Consider the following 25,629-nt stretch of genomic DNA (forward strand, 5'->3'; position numbering starts at 1 on the left):
ACAGGGAATGTGACCATAACACCCCAGAATGGTAGAGCAAGCGACCACCTCAGGGACTTCTAGCCTAGGGCACTAGGAAAGCTGGCCTTTTCAAATGTTAGGGACAGTTGTGCCCATACACGTCCAGGTGGTTGTGCAAAGGGAGATAGTGCTCTTGAAATCTCAGGACGTAGTGGCAGATTTTATCTAAAACAGCAATAATTTCATGCAAAAACCAGATAACATCTTCTAATCAGCTCTAGAATAGGCTAGCATTAATGAGCACCATACATTTAAGTTTGGGGGAGGAGACATTTCTAAAGTGGAAGAAATTCTATCCACTAATTAATTATTCTCCTGCATTTAGGAAAGAGAGTCACCATTTAACTTTAGGTATGAAAACCCTCAGTCTATTTTACAAAACCCTACTGTTATGCTAAGCAGTTTGAGGGCCACTGTCTTGGGGGAGGCTAGAGACCCCAAGGGACCTCTTCCTCAAGAGCATTGCTTAAGATATGAAAAGGACCTCAAGGTTCAGGAATTGCTGATTGGAAAAGGAAGGAAAGCAGCTCACAGGCTGTAGAAATGCTCCTTATAAACAGTGTGACATCAAGGATGTGTCTGTGGGCACTGCAAGCAGATAGCAGATGAGACAAAAAGGGGAGATGGAGGCAGGGCCCCGCCTTCAGAAATACAAGGGGTACATTCTGCTTCCATGTAAGACAGGATTATCACCAGAGAGACCCTGATTCACTTGGCTTCTGGTGGGGCCCAGGCCTCAATGTTTTTAAAAAGCTTTCCTGGAGAGTTACATGCACAGCCTGGTTTGGGACCCAGGTCAGAGAATCCAGGAGAACTGAGGAAGCCACATCCAGACCAGGTCTCCTCTGCCACTTCCCTCACTCTTTTCCACTCCTTTAATCAGAATCTGGACTTCCAGGCTGACCAGAAACACAGCCAGCACTGTGGCGTCTTACCCTATTCTTACTGCCATCCACAGCTTGCTTTCTTTTAAAGCTTATAACGTGTGGCTATTGCTGCTGTGCAAGGTGACTTGAAAGGGAAAATGGCTTTGCTGAGAGTTTCTGCCCTGACCACAGCATTCTGGCAGATATACATATCTTTTTCCTGGGAACAGAGCAAAAGATATTCTACTTTATAAATTAAAATAATTCACTACCTTATCATTTGTCTATAGTTCTATCAAACTGAGCCAAACAGCTTTATGTGAATTGTTGGATTTCCAAGCTTATACAAAATCCAAGTTTTATTAATAAGCACATAATCACCACATACTTAAATTTTCTATAAACACAGAAATTCAGTAATTAGCTTTAGAATTATATTACAATCTGAAAGTAGAACCACAATGACTATAAATGCCATTGCAAGTTATATTTCTAAAAATAATAATAATAAAATGTTCATTATGCTGTCAATGAGTCAACCCTACACACAGAGAACACTCTGGAATCACCCAGTATTCACTCAACTGCTCTGTGCCAACTCTGGGGATATTAGTAGCAAAGGGTATGGATATTAGTGTGAAGACCAATAAACAAGAGCCTCATCTTTCTGCCTCACAGAACAGCACTTTCAGCCTCTAGGTAGGACATGACACTTATTATATTATTATTGCTTTCTTTTCCCAAACGAAATGGAATCATTGTAGAATTTCTTCGCAAGGGAGAAACTCCCTCTCTAGAAGTAATGCATTAACTCACTTTGACCACTAAGGGGCCATCAGTTATGTTCTGGGAGAGTAAGAGGAGGCTCCAAAAAATGCCCTTTGTGAACAGGACAGAATGCTCAGCTCCCAACTAATGCTCAGCTAAATAGGCCATTCCATGTACCTGAAATTCAAGAATCTACTAGAAGTGCCTTGGCATGACTTTGGGTTTTTCCCTCTTAAACAAAATAGAAATTTGGGAACCAGCCTGGTAGATGAACTGTGACAGTACGTAGATACACTTTTCTCTATTCTACAGAGATACTGCATGATGAGAAGGATAAGTAGAGTCTTAGGAGCTGGCACCTACGACTGCTACTGTTTGCCTGTAGGATTTGGACTACTTACCCTCTCTCATGTCAGTTTTCTCATTTGCCATGAGACCAGTCTCCAAGGGCCCTGCTAGCACTATACCTCTCTGGCAGACTAAAGAAAGCTGTTTCTTCTGAACCTGAAATAGAAAGCTCTCGACTCTCTGTGGCCCCTAAGAACATTAGCTGGAGGAGGATTGGAAGTCTATTCAGGGTAACTTCCCACTTACCTTTCAGTGTTCTCAATGTCTGTGGAAACCTGCCAGGAATGTTGCTGACTATCTATGGGGGATGATGAGGAGTCCTCTAGGGCAGGTGTCTCAGCGCTCTCCTCGATTTTGCAATCCAAACTCTTCATTCCCCCACCAGGTTCCTTTCCTGAGGCAGAGGGGTTGTTGGCAAAGAGAAAGGGTAAGAAATCATAAATGCAAGTTCTAAATCCAGGACATTGCAAAAGTTGGCTACGTTTTGAGCCAAATGCTACATTAAACCTAATAGCTTTCTGAGTGACAGAATAATTTTTGTGTACTGTGTGTGTGTGTGTGTGTGTGAGAGAGAGAGAGAGAGAGAGAGAGAGAGAGAGAAAGATGTTTTCACAACATCTGGGAAAGATTGTTAAGGTCAGCGCAACCTAAAGATGAAGATAAAATTAAGGTCCTTGCTGCATGTGGTGGCACTTGCCTGTAATCCTAGCTACTTGGGTTGCTAAGGGAAGAGGATCACAAGTGCAAGGTCAGCCTGGGCAATGTAGTGACACTCTGTCTCAAAATAAAATAAAAAGGATTAGGAGATGTAGCTCAGTAGGACAGCACTTGCTTACCATGTACCAGACCCTAGGTTTTATCCCTAGAGTAGTAAAATAAATAAATAAATAATAATAATAAAAATAATAAGGTCCCCGTGTTTGGTGGATTATTAGTGCCTTGTAGCCTGTTTTGAGTTAGATCAAGTTAGCTTGGGTGGGTGGAATTAGCCTGTGAAACCATGCTGGGTTTTGGTCTCAGACACAGCAGGAGGTGAAAGAACCAGGAGCAGGTGACAGCCAGCAGGAAGAGTGGGAGCTCCTGCCATTCTCTCTGATTTTAGACACTGATTCTCTCTGCCTGCAACAGATATCATAGACCTGCCTTCCAATTCCTGGGCTCTCCAACCTCATTTAGTGCATCCTTCTATAAGGAGACAGCTCAGCCATGTGATCCAGCCTTACTGTGCTGAGACAGTGAAGTACCATCAACTGAATTGTCCCGTGGAGGGCCTTGTACGGGAGCTGTTCACAGCAACACACTGACAATTCACTCAGGCTTGTATTTAGCATGACTGATCTCAAGTAGATAAATCAGGACTTTCTAGAAGCAAATAGCCAAATTGATTCAATCATAAATTTATATGAAATTATATGGTAGTCTGTGTTCAAGGCATACTCTGTTAATGTCTTTTATATTGCCTTGAGTATCTATATCCACAGTGGGATAACCTGGTACCATGGGAATGACCAATAATGCCAAAGCACTGGATTTTAAACCCGGCTTTGTCATTCTTATTCACTTATATATTAATTCACAAATATTTCTCAAGTGTCAGCTCAGTATCAAGCACTGGGCTTAATGCTAGAAATAATAAGAGGTAAAAGAAAGAGCGTGGAGCTTAAAGTGCAGTAGATAGACAATGAAAAAATCATATAAATCATTATAAAGCTATTGTACAATATTATGTAGTCTGGATAAAAGGTATCTAATTTGTGTCTTTTACTCTTTGCTTAGTTCTATTTTTATTATGTAGGCACAGCTCTAGATTAGTTAGATATTGTTATAGTCCATATCATTGAATATTCCCAAGATTGAAATTACATCCATTATTTGTTAGCTCAGTCTCCTTAATCCTGCTGTGATTTTTGTTTTCATTAAATAAAACTCAAAACAAACTTGTGAAGAGGATGGCTGTTCATGGTTAAAATCTAACAGCAGTGTTTTCCTTTGGATTCCCGATCCAAAGAGAAGTAGCAAAAATCTCTAATCCATATGGTAACAAACACAAGGAGTAAAAGACAAGCCAGTAAGTGCTAAGTGCACCTTTCATCAAACCACAGCAGAAATGGACCTCTGAACATTCATCCAAAGGACAGACATAAATTTACTGATGAGAAATTTTGATCCTTTGCTGTGTACTTCATGCACACTGATCCCGAGGGAGGAACTTGCCTGAGGAATTGTTTTCTCAATTTTATGGTATGCTGTTGGCTGGAAATTAATTAAACACATAATTTAGCACATTACCATTTCACAGTTGGAGGGCAATGACCTCTTAAAAGCATTTGCATCTCATCTCCCCTTAAGAGTGTGGCAAATGCCGTCAGTCCATTTGCCACCCACCTCTGGGCAGAGTTAGCCATAAGATGTGAGCCTGAGCAGGGGTGTCTGAGATCTGGAAAAGGGCCAAAAGAGGGGTTCCCCCAGAATGGCTCTCTGCTTTTCAAATCTCTTAAGAATACGACAACCTGCAAGCACTGTGGAACATATCCTCCTTGCCTAATTATTTCAGAGCAGATCGGTGGAATGTAGAATTTCTTAGTCTTTACATGACTGAAATTACATCTCCCCCTCCCTCTCCTTATTTGTGCTCAAATTCTGATTGGCTGTACATAGAAATCTATGTTCAAACTAAGTTTCTCTAAGAACTTGGATGACATTGTTCTCTATCTTCTATTTATACCTAGGGATGCTTGGTATGTAGCCTATTTATGGCTCTCTGAAATTTTTCAGGATGTAATCTTTAAACTTTGGAGTTCTATAAAGGTTCCTAAATATGCCTGGGTAAGAGTCCTCTTTATATTAGTTTTTCTTGGCATTTGAAATTTGTTTTCTTTAATCTTTTATTTTGAAAAAATATTACATATATTTCATATATAAAATTATTTTGTAATGAATCATTTTAGAGTAAGTTGCAGGCATTAATGATACTTTATCCTAAATACTTACATATATATCTGCTGAAGAACAAGGATGCTTTATTACATAACCTCAAAACAACTATTAGACAAAACAATTTCAAAATTTTGATTAAATATGATTTGACACAACACTATTATTTAATATGCTAATATTAAATTTCCCCAACTATTCCAATAATTCCCTTTATAGTTTCTTTTAATTGAGGGACCCAATTAAGGACTGTGCACCGCATTTAGTTGGCATTTTCTTTTTTTTTCTTTTCTCTAGAATAGCATTGTTGCCTTTAAAAAAAACTTCATGTCATGGATGTTTTAGAATGAAAAATCCAGGTCAATTGTTTTATAGAATATCTTTCCATTTGGACTTATCTGATGGTTTCAACCTGTATAGATTCAGAGTAAACATTTTTGGCAAGAATATAATAGAAGTGATATTGAATACTTCTTAGTGCTTCACATCAAAAGCACATGAGTCAGTTGTCTCATTATTAATTATGCTAATTAAGCTGGGTTCTGCCTGCTTTCACTGCTGTAGATGCACCCTTTCCCCTTTGTGATTATTAAATAATCTTCAAGGTGATTCACTGAGATAGTATGATCTTTTTGATTTAAATATTTCTGTCTTTCATTAGGTTTGGGGAAAAGGTTTTCACTTTTTCTTGCTTCTCTACTTCTCTGATTTCTCTCTATTCTTTCAGAATTCTTATTTTATATTTGGACCTTTCACATTTCTTAACTCTCCCCCATAGTCCAAATTTGTCTTTGGACCAAATTCTGGGTGAATACCTTACCTTGATATTTCACTTCACCATTTTAGGCTTTCAGTATTTCCATCATAATAATTTTCAAGAAGTATGACAGGTCTGAGATTTTATCCTACTTGCAAGTTAGCCTGCTACAATTTTATAGATAGTGGAAAACAATATGAGATTCCTAGGTCAAAGACAAAGATAGTTGATTACTTAAAGAATAACAGAAGCCAGCTGGGTGTGGTAGTACATGCCTATAATCCCAACAGCTTGGAAGGCTGAGGCAGGAGGATCACAAGTTCAAAGGCAGCCTCAGCAATAGTGAGGCCCTAAGCAGCTCAGTGAGACCCTGTCTCAAAATAAACATAAAAAGGGTTGGGGACGTGGGTCGATGGTTAAGTGCCTGTGGGCTCAATCCTGGTACCAAGAGAGAAAGAAAGAATAGCAGTAGCCAGGATATCAGTATTTGCTGGTATTTTGAGTCTTAGTTCCCAGATGGAGATGTAAGAAGGCCAGATGATACCTTCACACACAGTAGGTATAAGTTTAGGGTTCCTGAGTTTTTAATCAGCATGCCTGCCCTTTGCTCCAGAAAGAAACATTTCAATTATACTGCATTGTAAGCCTATGCCTTGCTCTGGAGGAAGACACTCTATTTTCCAAGACATTTGCTAAATAAGCATCCCTGAAAAGATAGTATAAAACAAAGGGCAATAAGTTCCTCACTTTGCAAGACACATAAAATGCAATAGACAAATGGAGAATTGCCACCCAACACTAATTAACTTACCTATGGGATTTTTCATTGATAAAACTTTGTATTTCCTACAAATCTGACTGGTTCCCTTCTGTTGCAGACAATTATTTTTTCATATAATGATAAAACAATTTATGAGTCTCAAAAATCTCTTTGCATATATTGATTACTTATATTTAAAATTTTCATCACCTTAAAATTTGTTCTTCTAGAGTTCATTGTTGCATTTGGTAATACCATTTCACAGTGCTAGTTTTTCTTAAAAATCTGGTCATTCCTGGTTGTCTATTCAGATATGTTTTTGAACATCTCTGTTTGCCTATCATTCTAATAACAGTGTCCTTCTGGTAATTGTGGAGAAGGAGCAGTGTTTATGGCTGGATGCAAAGGTCTCCCATCTTTAGTGGTAGGTTTTCTGAGCAGCCTGCTTGTTCTTTATGCCTCGTGTCTATTCTGAGTTTCCTGGTTAGAATTCCCACTCCAGTGAGATGTACTGAGCCATTTTGTCTGGCAAAAAACACTATAGTCTTGAGCTCAGGTTCTTTTCCTTCCATTGCTGTCCTTGTGGAGGTCCAGAATTATTTTGCACTCTATTCGGCTTTGCTGCCCAGGACTGACATTGACACCAGACGTCCTCCTGAGACAAGAACAGATAGTCTGCTGCTCAGTGTCGGGTAGCCCAGCTTTTTTGGAATGCAATTTTGAAACTAATTTCCCTGACAACAGTTCCAGAATTCTTTCCTATGATTTGTATTTACTGACTGAGCTTAAAGTATCTCTGGAATTGATTTCTTGCAAAAATTTCTCCTGCTTGAATTTCTTCTTGAGTTTCTTATTTGCTATGGATTCCTCTGTTCATTTATTTCTACCAATTCAATTCCAGTTGCCTCTTAGCTTTAAGAAATTTTTCACATTTTCTGGTTTGCTGAAGTCATCCTTCTTTGTTTTTCAGGGTTGTGAGAGTTTTGTGTTTGCTAACCTCTGTTTTCTTTTTTCTACAATTAGAAAGGGTCATGTGAAAGAGTTATGGCCAGTGAAACCTTAGCACGAGTGATGTAGCCTGTTCTAGACTGGTGCCTAAAAATTCTCCTTTAAGATCTCCCATGTTTTCTTTTTTCCTCCCTGAACATTGGATATGCAGAGAATGAATAGAGCAATACTCTTTGCCCCACCCCAGCTCTGACATTGGACTAAGACGTGTGTGAATAATGAATGTTCATTGTTCTAATCCGTTGAGATTTGATATTATTACATACTGCAGTTATCTCATCCTGACAAATATAAGAGCTAATATGGATTTATTCTTTTCATTATATACTTTTCAGTTATTTAAATGGATTTGAAATATGTGTGTGAAATATGTGTATGTGTAGGAAGGAAAATATGTGTATGAGTTCAGTCCAACACATCTGGATAATCTTTTCTTCTAATTACATTGCCTTTCTTTTGACAATAGATGCATAATGAAATCAATTCATCCACTTATTCGATAATCATTAATTGAAACTTTACTCTGCTCCAGGCACTGTACTGGATGTTGGGGATACAATAGTGAACACACTCAAGGCAATCAAAGTCAAGAGAGAACAGCAGGCATGGAGCCAGGTAACAACCCCTCAAGTAATGTACACCATGATCAATGTCATGGAGATGCTTGGGGTCCACATCGGGTGGTTATTGGCCCAGCCTTGGAGGGTCAAGAAAAGATTCCTTCAAGAAATAACATGTAAATTATCACCCAAACATAGTGTAGGAATGGGCCGGGTAAAAGGGATGGGTGTAGGGTCAGGCAGAAAGGGTGAGATGTTCCAGGCAGGGGGACATACTGGAAAGAATTGTACGTTGAGGCTCCTCAACATAGTTCAAGTTGATTTGAGTGTGGCAGGGCAGGGTAAAGCAGGGGGCAGGGGAAGCTGTCTGAGAGATGTGAGGTTGAAGAAGTTAGCAGAGTCAGTTTATGGAAGTTCTTCTAAGCCACATTAAGGAGCCAGTGGAAGAGCCTTCCACAAACAAGCTGAAGAGCTCCATGCCCAGTTTCCCTCTTTTGCCTGGCTGACCTAAGAATGGGGCACTTGTCCTCTCACAGCAGGTGGGATCCCTGTGCTCATTTGAGAAAGGATCAACATGCTTCCAAATGGAAACCTCAAGTTCAAGTTTTGCCTTGCCCAAGAGAATGAATGTGCATTTAAAATAGTTTCTTTTTATGAAATGAAAAACTCTGTCCCCTGAAAAATCAATTTCAGGCCTCAGTGAATAAATGTTTGCTTGGGGAGGGAATGGAGGTAAGAGGGGGGAAGGGAGCCCTCAAAGCACCTTGAAATCATACTAAGTTGGCTGTGTCACTGTTTGGAACTAGGACATCAGAACTTGGCCATTTTCCTTAGGGTCCTGCAAAGCTTTTTGCTTTCAGATCCTTGGGGATTTCCATGTATTTTTAGCCTGTTTATGGAGAATATAAGAGGCATGTTTGAAGAAAAGTTAAAGGAAACCACCCATGAAGTACATACCAGATTAAAGGGCTGGTTATTCTTACATTCGTGAGAAATGGTCATTCAGGAGTAACAAAAACACATCTGATCATGGGACCATGTCCAGGGTGCCACTGAACACCCTCAGCCCCAGAAATTCCAGGCACTGGCAGCAGTGGGGTCCTTTACTACCCCTACCCAAGTGACCTTTTTCCTTTTCATCTCTCCTATCCTCTTTCTCCTTTGTGTTTTTCTCTATTCTTTCTTTCCCCCTTTCATTCTTTCTTGCTTTCCTACCTGTCTCCAGCTTATCAGTGGCAATAGAAGGTGCTGCCATGGACAATATCTCTTTGGAGGTCATTAATTTGGCCTCTAGTGTCCAGAAAAGTCAATTTTATCCATTTGAGTACATTTATCCAGAAATCAAAACAAAACAAACCAATCTTCTCTGAGTTAATACTATATCACTGCTCTACCATTTCCTTGATATTAAGGGCAGATTGTTTATGTCCTTTGTGCATTATCTATGCACAGAGCAGGGTTTTAGGACAGTTTTCATACTAACTGAATTGAGAAAAACAAAATGAACATGGCTTAATCAGATGCATAGGGGTTTCTCCCAATAGTGATTCCCTCGGTCAGTGCTTTTTAATTCCACGTGTGTGGAAAGCACTGGGAAACTGCAGCATGTTTGTTCAGAATCCACTTTTATGTTTCATGTACTAGAAAGTATATGACTTAAACAGAAAAAAAATTTTATATCAATTCAGTTAGTTGTTTATCCATATTAAGAAATAGTTTGAAAGACTCTTCTATGGTAAGAAGATATTCTTAGTGCTACAAAACATATTACAGATGTTGAATGGGTGGGTCACACCTATAATCCTAGGTACTGGTGAGGCCAAGGTAGGGAGATCACAAGTTTGGGGCCAGCCTGAACCTGTCACAAAATAAAATAAAAAAGCAGGACTGAGGATATAGCTCAGTAGTAGAGCACCTATCAAGCAAAAGGCCCTGTACCACAAAAGGCCCAGTACCACAAAACAACAACAACAACAATAAAGAACCCCCAAACCAACAAAAACAAAACCAAAAAACATCCCAAACGTTTGGAAATAAAAAGAGCTCCAATCTTGGCCATGCACTTGGAAATGAACATTTTCAAAATCAGAAGACACACTCTACGTTCCCCCTTGCCCTGCAGCCTTCTCTGTGCTTTTTAAGGCACTGATCCATCAGTGCTCCCAAAGCAGTACCCATCATGGTGGCATTATGAATCTGCCCGAGAAAGCAGATACACAGAATTCCCTGAGAACACAGGGGAAGAGAAGACAATGGAAGATGCATTCTAAAGGAGATCCCTGTGAGGCTTTGCTCTATTTCCAGACAAGCAGAACAATGTGTGAGATGTGTTTACTATATAATTAGTTAATTCCAACTTTGCCATAATGGGTAACATGGCTGAACCATGTTCCCTTTGGATCCCATGAATGTTCCATTTTATTTATTTATTTTTTACTAAATTCAATGACTTCTTAGAATTGATCTTCTTTTTTAAAATGATATGATGTGTTTTTGACACAATATCTTTATTTTATTTATTCACTTTTTATGTAATGCTGAGGATCAAACCTGGTGCCTCACATGTTCTAGGCAACCCCAGCCCAGAATTAAAATTCTTCACCTAATGTAAAATATTTTATAAATCAGTAAGTAATCTATGAATTAACATTCCCTCCAATCCTTAAAAGCAAGTCTCCAAGTTTAATATTATGGTAAGAAATTAACACATGATGGAATTTAAGCATTAAACATGGTTTCGATATTTGCTCATTAATCATTAAATAAGCCAAATATGTGAATAAAATTTGATTTCTCCATTTGATATGTTCTGTTGCCCTGCCCCAATGTACTTTAGTGGGAATGAACTGGTGTGGTAGACCAATTAGACTTTGTAGTGGGACCAAATTTTTAATGTGACCTTGGGCAACTTACCTCATTGAGCCTCACGTTCTCTATCTGTACAATGAAGGAAATATTCTTGAGGGTAAAATGAGATAACATGCATCAGGCATCTAGCAAGCAAAAGGGCACAGTAAGTGGAAGCTATTATCAGTACTATCATCCTGTTCTTTATGTGACACCTAATTTGATAAAAGGTGACAATATAGTCCTACTTATTAATATTTGAAGACATGAGAGTAATAGATGGTTTTAGATAACATTTGGATTACAGAATTTGGTTATGTTTACACTGTTCAAACACTGCAGGCTTCTGGTCTTGGGTCTTTTGCATCAAATGCCAATGTTTATGAAGTTGTTTCCTTTTTGTCATTCAAGTCAGATTCAAAATTATCTTCTCAGAAAACTTTGACCATCCCATCTAAAATAGCCACCAAGTCACTTTCTATTACTTTATCTCTTCTATTTCAAATTATCTGTATTACTTATTAATATTTGGGATTTTTAGAATGTTTGACTATTACTGTTCTTTCTTGCTTTCTCTGCCCTTCTTCTTCTCTTCCTCCCTCCTTCCCTACTTCCTTTTTTTTTTTTTTTTTTTCCCTTAACTAGAATATATATACTCCATAAGAACAGGGATTTCTTCAACCCTGATCACTGAGCTTTTCGCCTCTGTGATCCAAAGATCTGACAAGAACAATTTTAGAGGAGGAAAAGTTTATTTGTTTCAGAGGTCTGAAATTTATTCAGTTTCAGACGTCTCTCAGTCCATAGACAGCTGACTCTGTTGTTCTGGGTCGAAGATGAGGCAGAACATCCTGGCAGAAAGGCGTGAAGGAGGAAAGCAGCTTAGGACATAGCATCAGGAAGCAGACAGACACTAAGCTCCACTCATATGGAACAAAATATATACTGCAAAGACATGCCCCCCGGACCTACCCACTCCACCATACTCTGCCTACTTACAGTTAGCACCCAGTTAATCCATTCAAGTGGATTAATGCACTGATTGGATTAAGGCTCTCATAAACCAATTATATCACCTCTAAACTTTCTTACATTGTCTCACACATGAGCTTTTGGAGGGCACCTCAGATGTAAACCATAATAGGTGCTCAATAAATATTTGTTCAAGGAATGAATGCATGTTTCTAGAGTTCAGAATTAGAACCATATTCTCTATTTTAAGATTTATTCTGCTTCATTTCTTCTAACCCACTATTCTATTAGGAAAAAAAATTCCTCACTGCATTGAAAAATAAGGTGTTTTGGCTATATTCTATTTCTGTCTTTATGTTGCTTGTTTCTTTTATTGGTGTGGATCATTCCCTTTGCATTTCCTAGTATGATGCTGAAGAGACAGGAGTCTTTACTGCCCATGTCCCATTCTTGTCTTGAGTTCATCCTGTGTTTGCTAGATAGCAGTTTATTAATTTCTCATTAGAGCATCTTGAACTAGGTTTTGAATAAAGATTTTTCAACTTTGAACATTTCTCTATCCTGTCCTTCTTGTGATCACATCTCCTCTGCATGGATTCATCTCTGATGATGGCACAAGTGAGGGTAGAACCCATCTTATCTTAGGCAGAAGGGAGGATGGCAAAAATCTCAAAGGACCTGAGGATAATCTTGTTGTAAACTATGACAGAGAGGCAAGCAGAGTCAAAGAGAACGCTTACCCAGCAAGGAGAGGAGAACAAAGAGGGAAAGGACAAGTTCCCATGTGAAGGGGGCTCCTTTCAGAATGGGAGTGTTGTCATAGCTGACAGATGGTGGAGAGAAAGTGAGGGGAAAGCCACAGTCAAAATAGGATCACCTAATTCCCTTAGAAACCTGGCTCCACTTTCTTTCAACAAAGTGAATGAAACTTGTAATCTCATTTCATCCAGTGGCAGGAAATAGGCATTAAAGTTCAATGTGATACATGGACTCAGTAATGGGAAAAGATTTCCTACCTAACTAACTGTAGAGAAGTGAGGACAACTATTTTTCATCATAAACATAGAAATTAGACTTTGTCAAGTAATGCTCCAACTACAACTTAAAGTGTTAGAATATGAAATTACAAAATGACTAAAATTATTCCCATCTGTCATCTTCTTATACAAACAGTTTTCCAGAACCATTCTCTACCTGATATAACCCAATAGCTTTTATTAAATGTGGATTTTACCTCACATCACTGTAATTTACTTTAATTTTGTTGGCCATGAAAAAGGAAAATCATTTTAGTAATGTTTTTCTTCATTTCTTTGGCAATATCGTGCATGATCTTGCGAAGTATAAAAGATTTCTAAGTAGATTATACTACTCAGACTTATGAGACAGCAAAAACTCAGAAGCAGAGTGCACAAAACAAGCAAGAAGATCCAATGAAGACGTTGCTAAGGACTAAGGATGCTTAGAATTAGCTTAATTGGAAGAGGACAAATTTTTTTTTTTTTTTTTTAGGCCAGAGGCACTTAACCACTGAGCCACATCCCCAGCCCTTTTTATTTTGAAACAAGGTTTTGCTAAATTTCTTAGGGCCTTGATAAATCACCGAGGCTGACTTTAAACTTGCAATCCTCTTGCTTCAGCCACCTGAGTTGCTAAGATTACAGGCATGTGCCACAGTGCCCGGATAGAGGACGATCTTCATTAATAAATTCAGGCTCACGGCAGGAGTTTTGAAAATATTTGAGGCTTATTTTTCCAGGAAGAAATCATAAACTTAACCCCTAGAGTGATCTTGTGTGTCCATTCTCTTCGAATAGTAAACTCATGTCATAACTATTCAATACAGTTGTAAAACTAAGTGAAATATGAAACACTATCTGGACTTCTGGTGGCAGCCAGGAACATGTACAGACATAAAAATAAATCAAGTGTGCAGATTATGATGAAACAACTTGGTTTTAGTATCTAATCTCTACCAAGAAATTTACCAGAGACTCTCATGTAAAGTTAAATTTGGTGACTCAATTAAAATCCCTCTCCTTTCCTTGCTGGAAAAAATGGTAAAGAGAGGGGAACTGCCAGCCTTTAGCCACTCCCACAGAAGAAATAGAAATTAGCTTACTTAAAGGACATTAAATACCAACTTTCATCACAACATTAAAAGAAACAAACCAGATGGAGATTCAAAGCAGAAAGAGATTTTGAGTGTTACAAATTCCAGTGAGAGCCACTATCCCCCAGAACCTCAGTGATTATATGATTTATCAAAAAGAAGAATTTAGTGAGGTCCTCTAGACAGGCTCACTTCCAAGCCTGAAATCACATCAGAAGCATCAATGTTTGAATAAGGAGTATATTATCTTGGAAAACTAGCATCTTAGACCTCAGTAGATAGACTTCTTTCTAGAGGATAAATGGTCTTTACTAAGACATGACACATGTATTAAATTATGCAATTTAATATGCACATATAAATATCAATCCTGGGAGGGAGATGGATTTCTTAATGCATGCTTTCTTTCCCTACCTCTACTACCTTGACTGAAATTTGCAAATGCCTATTGCTCAGTTCCCACTCCATTACTCTTTTAGAGTAAACCTATTTTTCCTTAGCTTCACATCTTGACTTGGGGCTTGATAAGTCACATCTGCAGAATCTGCCACCCCTCCCTTCCCCATTTCTTGTTTTCATGAAGATGAGGCATTCCATTCCTTTGCTTTCAATGCCATAATAGGGTTTCTTAGACTTGTTGACTACTCTCTGTCTACTTTTATGAGTAGGGACTCCAGGATTCAAGGACAAGATACATGTTATGTCTCTTAATTTGCCCAACTCAACTCTTTAAAGTTTAATACTCTTGTGCTGTAATCTGTGGACCAACTTCTATCTCAACTGATGTCTGATAGTTTATGGTCACTGGAGCAAAATACATTTTTTCTTTTTTAACCAGCATTTTCTGGAGAGTTAGTAGCAGACTTCAGATACTCATTGTGTATTGACTGGAAGCTTATGGACATAGGCTACTCAACAGTTTCCAAAGATACCAAATAAAAAACAAAACCTAATAACACCAGAATTTTCTGTGTTATCCTAATGGTAGGAGTATGACAACAATAGTTCAAAAAACCCAGAAGTCCAAAATAGTAAAATAGAGTTAATTCCTTAGGTATAATGAAGAAATTAATAAAAGTAATAAAGAAATAGATGTGTCATATTAAAATAAAAGTAATAAAGAAATAGAAAGAATATGTCATATTAAAATGGGACTGTAAAATTTGAAATAATTTTTTTTAATGGAATCATCCCACCCTTTCTGTAAGAGGTAATGATTGGATCTGCTGCAATTCATTTGCTAGTGTGGGGGAAGCCAGACCGAGGGTAAAGCCAACACCCAGAAGGAAAGGCATCACTCCAAATGGGAGTCAGAAATCTGATCAAACCACGCTGAAGCCATAGCCACTTCTGGAGGGTACAGTTATTTAAACCTATGTATTCGCTTTATGGGAAGGAGATTTCCTATGACTCATATGCATTCCTATTTTATGTTGAGTTCTCCCTGTTTTTAAATCCTTGGGACACAATATGTAATTTGTCTTCTTGCAACTCAATTCATTTAGAAAAATAAAATAACAGCACGTTCAGAAAGCATTTTCTACCATTGCTGATTGTATTGAAAGTTATGGTCACAAGTGGTAAAAGAATAAATTTAAGAACTCTTTCTACCATAATTTCGATTCAAAACAATTGAACTTAGTGTTCTCATGCACTTAGACAGTAGTGATATGGACATTTTATAAATTCATACAATAAGCATTTTCTGAACATTTAAATTCATTCTAATTTTGTGTAGATGGACATGTAGTGTTCATAGACACTTGGCAAAGGATTAGCTTTTGTTTAACATTCCTCAGTGTTTCTTGCAATCTATTAAATGTAGATACCTTTTCGGTGAAACTGAAGAGACCCCAGCAGACAAATGGATTTTAGCATCTCTGTTGTGTACATCTCTAAGCAACACTGCAGTTGGATATAAAGCCGACAGATTTCTGGGTGTATCTCACCATCTTCCGGGCTGCAACAGAATGAAAGAGAAAAGCTGTGAACAGTCGCAAGATTTCACTCATCAGCCATTTGTCTCAGCTATTCAAGGGGAAAATGCTCAATAAAGATTCCTTAAAGCCTGGAGTCTGAAATATAGGGCTTCCTGCTTTCAAACCAATAATCGATGTGACAGCTCTTATATAAGAGTCTTTCTGACTAACTGCTCTTACTTTTTTTCTTTCTTCAGTAGCAGATTTCTTCTGGGAGCTTAAAATCATAAATGCTTTAAGTAATTGAGAATATCAGACATTTTCAATTTAGCCATTTGAACAAATTTCCAAAATATACTTAAAGCCATGGTAATCTCCTAGCCTGCAAAAAGAGGTTCAAAACTCTTGTTTTTAAAGAAACTAACAAACTCTATTAAATTAACATTTATAAGACAACTTTTTAATGCTTGGACCCAAGCATAATATAATTAGAGGGCTAATTTACAAATTATTTTTATTAAGGTTCTTTGTCTCTCTCTGAAGGATATTCCTGTGTTGTTTGCTATGACTATTTTATGAAAATCCAAACGTTTTTAATGAAAAATAAAAATTTGATGAAAAAGAGAAAAATAATCAAATTCTAATAATTATTCTTAACAATGTAAGCTAAGTGCACACTGAGTATATGCTCAAAAATTTATTCTGAAGTTCTTGAATCTTTTCCTACAACATATGGTAAAATACAGTGATATCGACTTTTGTTCTTTGATGAAGAGAAATTAGTTGTTAATAAAATAATACTTTTTATGATTTTTTTGCAGACAAAATAGCATATGCTCTATAATGTAAACTAAATAAAAGGGCTACAGTTTAAAGATAGACTTCAGATGAAAACAAGCCTTTAAAGTGAACTCTGTCAAATGTTCTAATGTATTATCTTTACTTCTATCCTCATTCATTTAAAATGCAATGTAATCTTATTAAACAATGTAGCATTTGGACTTGATTCCTTTGTAAAGTGGGTCAGTGGTGAAATGTTAGGGGTAATTATTATTAAACAATAAAGATGTCTTCATTTTATGAAAGCTCTGAATTTCAGCCAAAAGAATTTGTATGTACACTGCACTTGACAATGACAATTAGTTTTTATTTCCAATGCTTCCAATTTTATTTGCTCAATGATGAGCAAAGAGTTTAACCCTATGGCTCATGCAATGCAGGAATATGCACAGTTCTTTGCCACAGTATCCATGATGCCTGCACAGTCATCCCACATCTTTCCTGTGTCAGAACAAAGTGCCTCAGAGAGCTTGCATGCTAAATTTGGTTTTTAAATTTAAAAACTCCCTTCTTTTTCATTTGTTTCTCATTGATCCAGCCCTAGATCAACACTGGAAGCAAGTGATCTTGGGTGAAATTCTCAGGTTTTCTCGCAGGGCTTCCTCCCACTGGTGTTTTCTACTTTCAAGTTCTCCATCAGGAGATTCCCTAGCCCACACCATCAGCCACACACACTGATTACTTCATATCATCTTCAGCCTTTGGAAATGTCTCTGTGTTCTATTCCCTGATGACCTTGTTAACTCTGAATGGTTAATAGGAATTAACAGTTCCCATAATAAAAAGTGATCTTGGTGTGTTATCTGCAAAAAGATTGCTTTTCATAGAAACCCTGAAGATAACGGCTTATTCCCAAGGCACACTAAGGGGGATATTTTAAGGCAGGCAGGTCTTTTCTATGCTGCTTCATCATCCCAATTGCAGCTGCCTATTTTCACCTACGCATAGTACTGGTCCTGGAGGCTCATGTGCAGATTAAAAAAAAAAAAAACAGAACCCTATAATAAATCTGTTGTGTGTATTGCACATTTTATGTGTGGGACAATTAGCCGGTACAGTTTCATTCCAATCCATGGGGTAGTCTTATTTTCAGAGGTACCAAATATGTGCTTAGTGGCTTAGTTCCAAAAATATTCAAACTTCATATATAGATGACATTTAAGTAAATGACTACTGTATCAGCATATCTTAAGAGCCAGTATATTTTATTATTTTACACCTAGAGAAAGATAAACTAAGAGATTTTGAAAAAAGGCAAGGCAAAATGGAACAGATGCTTGTTTGAAACATTTCTGTAGGTGACATCTCCTCAATGCCTCTATAACCCATGGAGAGTCTAGAAACTGTGAAACCACTCTGCCCCTCAAAAATGTGATGGGAAGGAACTGAAGAGGTGACACTGGAAATACTATCTGCCGAAAAAATAGTAATTGATGCTAAAGATAAATTTTTAAATCTCTGGTTAAAGAATTCATACGTATTTCTTCATATGTTAGCTTTTCATAACTTGGAAAATTGAGGTATGCCTATAGGAACTAGTTAAAGAGCGAGCAGTAGAAAAACCAAGATATCTTTTTTGTTAGTGTTTTACAATGCCTAGGGCAACGTAGAGTAATCTCTGGACTTGTACAATTTATTTCTACCATTTTAGAGCTCTACCATTGTATCATTATTACTGATTACTAAAAATGCATTGAGAGACATGGCCCAGTGAGTTATAATATGTCTAATGTTATAAACAGTGAACTGAAATGCATTTTTGAGAAGCATTAAACATATTAAGTTATTTTCATAACAAATGGACAAAAGTTGGAGTATGGAAAATGGGCCAAAAGCCAAAAAATAACAATTTAAATGCTTGAACTTCTTAGGGATAAATGACAAGACCTAAGGAAACATTTACGTTGAAGTAAAATTAGACCTATGGACTTCCAGGAGCTGAAAGTAACTTGACCACATATTATGTTTGCTCTAAAAAGCTTCACTCTTATTAATCAAAGTTTAGATCTGTGAGAGTTACCCTGAGGTGGTGCTCATTTAATTCAATCAAAGGTTGTGATTATTTGTTTATTTTCTATTGAGTCTAAGTCAAGAACTAATCTGATTATTTAGATTAATGTCAAATCTTCAGTGCTTAAGGAAGAAAAAAAAAAAGAACCCAAAAATCAGTTCTGACAAAGTTGCAGAGCTCAAGTTAAACCCCAAACACTTAAAACAGCTACTGCATTATGACTCTGCTTTCAATCACCTCTTTGAGGATGAGAATCAGGATTTAATGAATGAATTATACAGTTCAAGAAACCCAAATTGCTATAGTAATAGGAGACATGAACACAGCTGCTGCCTAAATCCCCTTTTGAAAATGGAATATTCTTAAAATTCAAACAGTAATATGATAGATACCTGCCATAATGGGTAAAATAAAAAGGATAATAATACCAAATGTTGGCGATGATGTGGAAGAATAGAAACTCTCAAATACTGTTGGTGGGAATTAAAATGTGCAACTCCTTTGAAGAAAAGTTCTGGAAGTTTCTTACAAAACTAAACATACACTTATTCTATGACCTGGTGATTCTGTTTCTAAGTATTTGCCCAAGAAAAATGAAAACATTAACACATAGATCTCTACATGAGTGTTCATAGTACTCATTTTAGAATCACCCAAAACTGGAAACAGCCTCTGTGTCTGTCAAAAGGAAAATGGTTGAAGAAATTAGTATATTGCTACAACAGAACAGAATACTCAACAATTAAAAGTAGCTGACTCCTTATATTAAAAACAACATGAATGAATCACCAAAATCTTATCTTCAGTGAAAAACTCTTACACTAAGTAAAATATGACTCCATTCACACAAAGTTCTAGAATAGGTAAAATTAACTGATGGAGAAAAATCTTCAAATAGTAATGGGGACTGACTGAGAAGGGGCATGTGGAAATGTTGTGGGATGAAGGTGCTACTCCATATCTAGACAGAGATTCAAGTGACATGGATGTATACATTTAGTGAATCTTATTGAATGGAACACTTAAGATTTGTGTATTTTATTATATAGAAAGCTTGTTTTCACACTGAGCCATAGTTAATGATATGCATGCTGAATTGTTTAGGGGTAAAATTTACTGATGTCTGCAACTTCAGAAATGTTTTATGAATTTTGGCTGGACAACAGGATGAAGAGGCAGGTAGATATGTATTAAAGCAAGTACATTAATAAAATTTAATTGTGGAGTCTAGGTGATGGACATTTACATAATCACTGAGGGTTTGCATTTCCCCAAATAATCACCTGGCATAAATTGAACAAAACATCTAAGAAGCTTTATGGCTTGTAAGACCAAGTTCAGGAGTTACACTGGGGATTTTCATTGTGGAATGTCTTGGCCCTGCATCTGTCTGCTCTTTTGCTAAGGTTGCCAGACTTTGGCTGTCTGTGTAGCTGCTAAGAGCTTTTTAAAAACCAGCAAAATGTTTGCTGTTTTGATAGTCTGTCTCTAATGTAATGATTTGTGTATTTAGTTGAAGGCAGTAAGACAAAGAAAGGAAAATAAATTCTGGAGTCAGAAAACTTAGACATACACATAGTTTAGCTGCTTAGAATTGTGATCTTAGGAAAAAACATTTTTAACTTCTCTGAGACTCAGTTTCCTCCACTGTGAAATAGTAATAATTATGCAAAGTATCTCAAAGTTACTGCACAGATCAAGTGAGATCATGTGTGGGAAAACAAGTAAAAAATGTGAAGGACTAAGAAGTTGGCTGTAATCCATTTCACATCAGTGTGTTTACTTAGCCTTATGCTTGCATATAGTCCTTAGTTATTGAAACCATCCGCTATTCTGTAGCATTCTTTATTTGCTTGCAGTGCTCAAATAAGACTTTGGTTAAATAAACATTCCAAAAGGCTAAGAAAAGAAGGTGTGACCCCACTGACAACCCCTCAACATTTTGCAGATTTTAGTAATGACGGATAAATATTTGGCGTTTGTCAGCTAGCAGAGATGGGTACCAGAACTCCTGCTGCAGCAAATATATCCAAGTTTCTCTTTTTGGAAGTAATTCTTTTGTTGTCTATTAAGCCAAAAGGCAAAGAAAGACTCGGGAAGTTAAGAGGGATGAGGGAAGGAAATTATATCCTTTATTTTTTGGAGCAAATGGGTAGGGAGGAAAGAGATTACATGGTAGACAAAATGATCTCTAGGATCTCTGTTCAAATATTTGCACCTCCCAACCCCCATCCTCTTAGGTACATATGAATATACCTAATTCTGTGCCAACATCACAGATTAGCCTTCATGTGGTTTTAGTGAAGGAGATTTCCTCAAGGTGGTCCCTATTGATCATAGGTCTGTATAATCAATAGATAGTGAGGGGGCAAGGAAGGATGAATGTGAGTGTGATCCAGTTATTATTTTAGGTTTCACAAATTCTTCAAGGTAATTGTAGAGTCTAATCCACGTTCATAAACACAGAAAGATGCTGGATATCTATTGAACGACTCTATTTTTTTTTTTTTTTTTGGGTGCTGGGGATCAAACCCAGGGCCTTGTGCTTATAAGTCAAGCACTCTACTGACTGAGCTATCTCCCCAGCCCCTCAGCCCCTCTACTTTTTATATGAAAGAATACTTCCATAAAAAGAGAAGCCCAGTTAATTAAGAGAAAAGAAACAAGATATTTTTCCAAGTACCTCTACATTGAGTCTCCCCTACTCTCCCATTTTGTTCATTATCTTCCTCCTGAGAGTTTTTGTGAAACTTGTGCTTTGGGTGGAATCCTCCTGTATTTTCCTCATAGAAAGTCTTAGCAAGTTTGGTACCCCCGGGAGCCTTCAAAAAAGTAATTGCAGTGATTCCCCTCACTTGGGCAGCCTATTGTTTCATAGGAGCATATGGCTGGCTCTGTGACTTCCTCTGTGAACACAAGCAGAGATCAAACTCTGCCCTGGAGCTGTTCGGGTTCAGTCAGAAATGAAATTTGACTTTCAGAAGCACAAGGAAATCTGAAGTGCAATTGAATTCTCTTCCAGCAGCTACTATGGGCCCCTTTATGCAAGGCCATGGGGCTCAAGCAGGCACCTTTTACAGTTTTGGGGCTGCATTCTGGTCTCCATCTTCCCATTGCTGTTTGTTTACCCCTGTCAGGACCTTCACCATTTGCCATTTCTCCACATTCCCTTGGGAGACTGGATAAATAAATAATGGATAGGGTTACCAAGTGCCTTACTCAGTTTTTCTACTTAAAAGTAAAAACTATATTTAAGCATTAAGTAAAATAATCACCATCAGTTTTCTGACATTATACTTAATAATGAAATAAGGCTAAAAATATTACTATTGAATTGCATGTCATCTTAAATGTACTGATTAAGGTGATACTCAGGAGGGCCGGGAATGGTGGGTGCCATTTGTGGTGAGTCTGAAGAGGCTGAGGGGTTAAGAGCTGAACAACATGACTGCTTGCTCTTGCTACAGGAGTATCTCTTACAAAACCCAGGCTTACAGGCCAGAAGAAAACCAACATGTAGAATGCAACATTCTTTAATCTTCAAAATAAAATGTTTCTTATTCTGTCTTGGCCTCTTCACCACCCTCCTACGCTTTCTGGCTAGAGAGTCTCTGGCCTCTCCATTTTCCCCTCTGCTTTTCTCGCTGTTTTCCCCTTTATGGTATCTGACTGGGAATCACATGGGGTCTGCAAATAGCTCTTTAGGTTCTGTTCTTACTAGATCTTGTGATTCTTAAAGCTAGCAGAGGCCTGTGGCTGGCGGAGTCTGAGTTTCAGATTCTAGAGTCTCTGCTGGAGGAACATTGCACCATAGAATACATGGCAAGAACACAGCCCTTTCTTACTGTGTATAGTGAGGGTCAGTGAATTTTTAAAGATATATACATTTTTAAAAGTTCTACAAAAATATATATAACATACACATCTATTACATATATAAAGATCCAAACTATAAACATTCTATATAAATATAAAAGTACATGAATATATACATATACATATATTTGAATACAACTTTTAAAAAGTTAAGATCAACTTATTTTTAAAGATATATATTTATATATTTGTGATTTTAAGATACATATATATGTATATATAAATTAAAGAAGCATATATTCGCTTCCACATTTTAATCTGGAAATATTTTTGCACCTAGTTGGAATCCAGGCTGTATCATTTTTTAGTCTCTAAAAATTGGACAAATTAATCCACTAAACCTGTTTTCTTTCTTTCTTTTTCTCTGTGGTACTGGGGATTGAACCCAGGGGCACTTTACCACTGAGCTATACCTGCAACCCTTCTTATTCTATTTTGAGAAGACAGGATCACAGGCTGGACTCAAACTTGTGATCCTCCTGCCTCATGCTCCTGAGAACTACAGGTGTGCACCACTGCATCCAGCCTCTATTTTTGCATTTCACATCAAGATTTTCAACCTCTGAAGCTCACTGTTTTCTCCTGATATCAATGATGTTCAAAGGTCAATCATCACTCAATTATCATACGTTACACTGGAAATAATTCAACTCATTAATTTTCATTATATCCAAAGTCTGGGTCATTCATTACAACATGCAATTATTTCCTGCTATTATCCACTAGAATTTTAGGACTCAATATAGTAAACTTTATCTAAATAGTACTTGGCCTTTCATTCTTAACTATGTTATTAGGTAAAGTGATGCTGTAATTCTCTTCAGTAATGTTACAGGCTTCATCAGTGTTGCCAGAAACACTGATACAGCTTTACAATGACTTGAGATAATTGGTCTAGTCAAATTTAACTTATTCAACTAATGAAAAAGAATTTTTGATAAAAGGAATTATTCCATCATCTCATTTACTATGATAGCAGGAAATGTCCAATATTTTAATAATTAATTATTTCCTATAAGTTGCATAAGTATAGAATAATTGTCCAATCCATTGTGGTTGTCAGTGCCAACGGCCTCTTCTTACAGGTAAGAGACACTTTATTTATTTTTTAAAAAGTTTTTTAGTTGTCAGCGGATCTTTTTATTTTATTTATTTACTTTTTTATATTTGGTGCTGAGGATTGAACCCAGGGCTTCACACATGCCAGGCACATGCTCTACCTCTGAGCCACAACTCCAGCCCTGTGAGAGACACTATCTACTGTGGTGGTCTAAAAGGTGACAAGACCATGAGGCCCCCAAACATGACCCACGGGACTGAAATCCTGATGGCTAGACTTACAGAAGGATGAAGTCAGAAAGGCTCTTTGGGGAGGGCTTAGAAAGAAGGTGAAAAGTGGCATCTGTTTATCATATTGATACTGATAACAGCAAATACCTATCGCTTTGTTGTATGTCAGAGTTTCAGTGCTGCCAGCTTAGCTCTCAGGTTCATGCTTTAATTCATATGAAGACTTGAGAGAGGAGTTAGAATTAAAGTTTTCTTCTTTCTTTCTTTCTTTTTTTTTCTTTTAGCATTTTGCAGTATTCTTTTTCAGGAATCTCCTTTTTCAGAATCCTGCCCAACACTAGAGGTTCTGTAAATACTATACCTAATAGGATCCTGTGGTGTTACTGTGTCTGTCTATTGGCATGCAATGATAATTTACATTTTTTTGCATAACTGTCAAAAGATGACACTTATGCCAATATGGAAATGTGCATTTCTAGACAGATGTAAGAGCTATTTTCAACAAAAAGCAAATGCTTTATGCAAATAGAAGAGGCTGGTATCTATGTTTTACCATGAAAATACCATGTTTCACCATGAGATTTTTCACTGGACAGTAAAGCCTTTGAGTTTAGAAAGCTTACCTTAAATATCTCTATAGTCCCTAGCACTAACAGATAGTCTGGCACTAATAGGTTCTCAAAGAAGCAATCCCCCAGGTGACTTTAAAAGGTGCTGTCTGTGTGTTATGTATCTGTGTGGAAGACTGTGGTCACAGGGCTGACTGTGTCATCAACAGCTTCATTTCACCATTAGGGATGGGTTTCTTACAGTCTCTTTTCTTGTGGCCCTCAACAAAACAAAATTATTGAGTTGGGGATGTGTATTAGTGTAGAATGCTTGCCTAGCATGTGTGAGGCTCTGGGTTTGATCCTCAGCATTGCAAAAAACAAACCAAAACAAAACAGTTTTATGAAATACATATTAACAGACATTTTATGCAGATGAGTAAAAATGGGAGAAGATGACTGATAGTAATACCAGAGGAAAGCATTGTTGACATTAAGGAATATTTCCTTCCAGATAAAAATGTAAATATACAAATGTATATGTAGGCAAACATGCATGGAGACAGGGAGAGCATGTGATATGTACATTACTTTGGAATCCACTTTTTCACCTAATGATACATCACTCATGAGCTTAACCTTTGTATTTTTAACCTCTCTGAGCCTTTATTCCATTATCTATCAAATGGGGATAACCATCTCATCTGATTGTGTTATCATGACAAATGAAATTATCCACGTACATAATTAGCTTTCCAGTTTGATCATACATAGAGAAGGATAAAGCATCCCAATGCTGGTCCAAGTTTCTTCTTTACTTTTGGTAAAATTTTACTTGCAGTAAAGGTTTGATGCTGAGACTCCACACAAGTGGCACATGATCCAAAGTTGCCTGTGAACTTGTTTTGTTTGGCCTGCACTAATCAACCTTCTGTTTTTGAACCCACATAGCAAGCTGGATTTTCTGTATCTTTTAAAATCAGAAGATCTCAGGGCATCAGGCCTATGACTAAGTTCTCCTGACACCTGCCCAGCCTGTTCTGTGCCTTTAACTTACTTATTGATGTCATTCCTACTGCATCTAGATTCATCAGCACTGCTTTAGAGCCCAATGAATGAGGTGACAGACAGTTCCCAGCTTACAGTTGTTTGACTTATTCTTTTTTTTTGACATTGGATTAGTGTGAAAGC

The 25,629-nt window shown here is 37.3% G+C and overlaps 1 protein-coding gene across 1 annotated transcript in view; it reads right to left on the reverse strand.

The window, feature by feature from the left end:
- RGS7BP (regulator of G protein signaling 7 binding protein) overlaps positions 1–25,629 on the reverse strand; it is a 98,039-nt gene that overhangs the window by 16,274 nt on the left and 56,136 nt on the right. The window contains exons 3-4 of the mRNA XM_079144890.1: positions 15,784–15,914; positions 2,250–2,397 (exon numbers count right to left, since the gene is read on the reverse strand). Coding sequence (XP_079001016.1) covers positions 2,250–2,397; positions 15,784–15,914 — 279 coding nt within the window. The remainder of the gene's footprint in view (positions 1–2,249; positions 2,398–15,783; positions 15,915–25,629) is intronic.

Source organism: Sciurus vulgaris, assembly GCF_902686455.1.
Source record: "Sciurus vulgaris genome assembly, chromosome: 6".
Classification (NCBI taxonomy): Eukaryota; Metazoa; Chordata; class Mammalia; order Rodentia; family Sciuridae; genus Sciurus; species Sciurus vulgaris.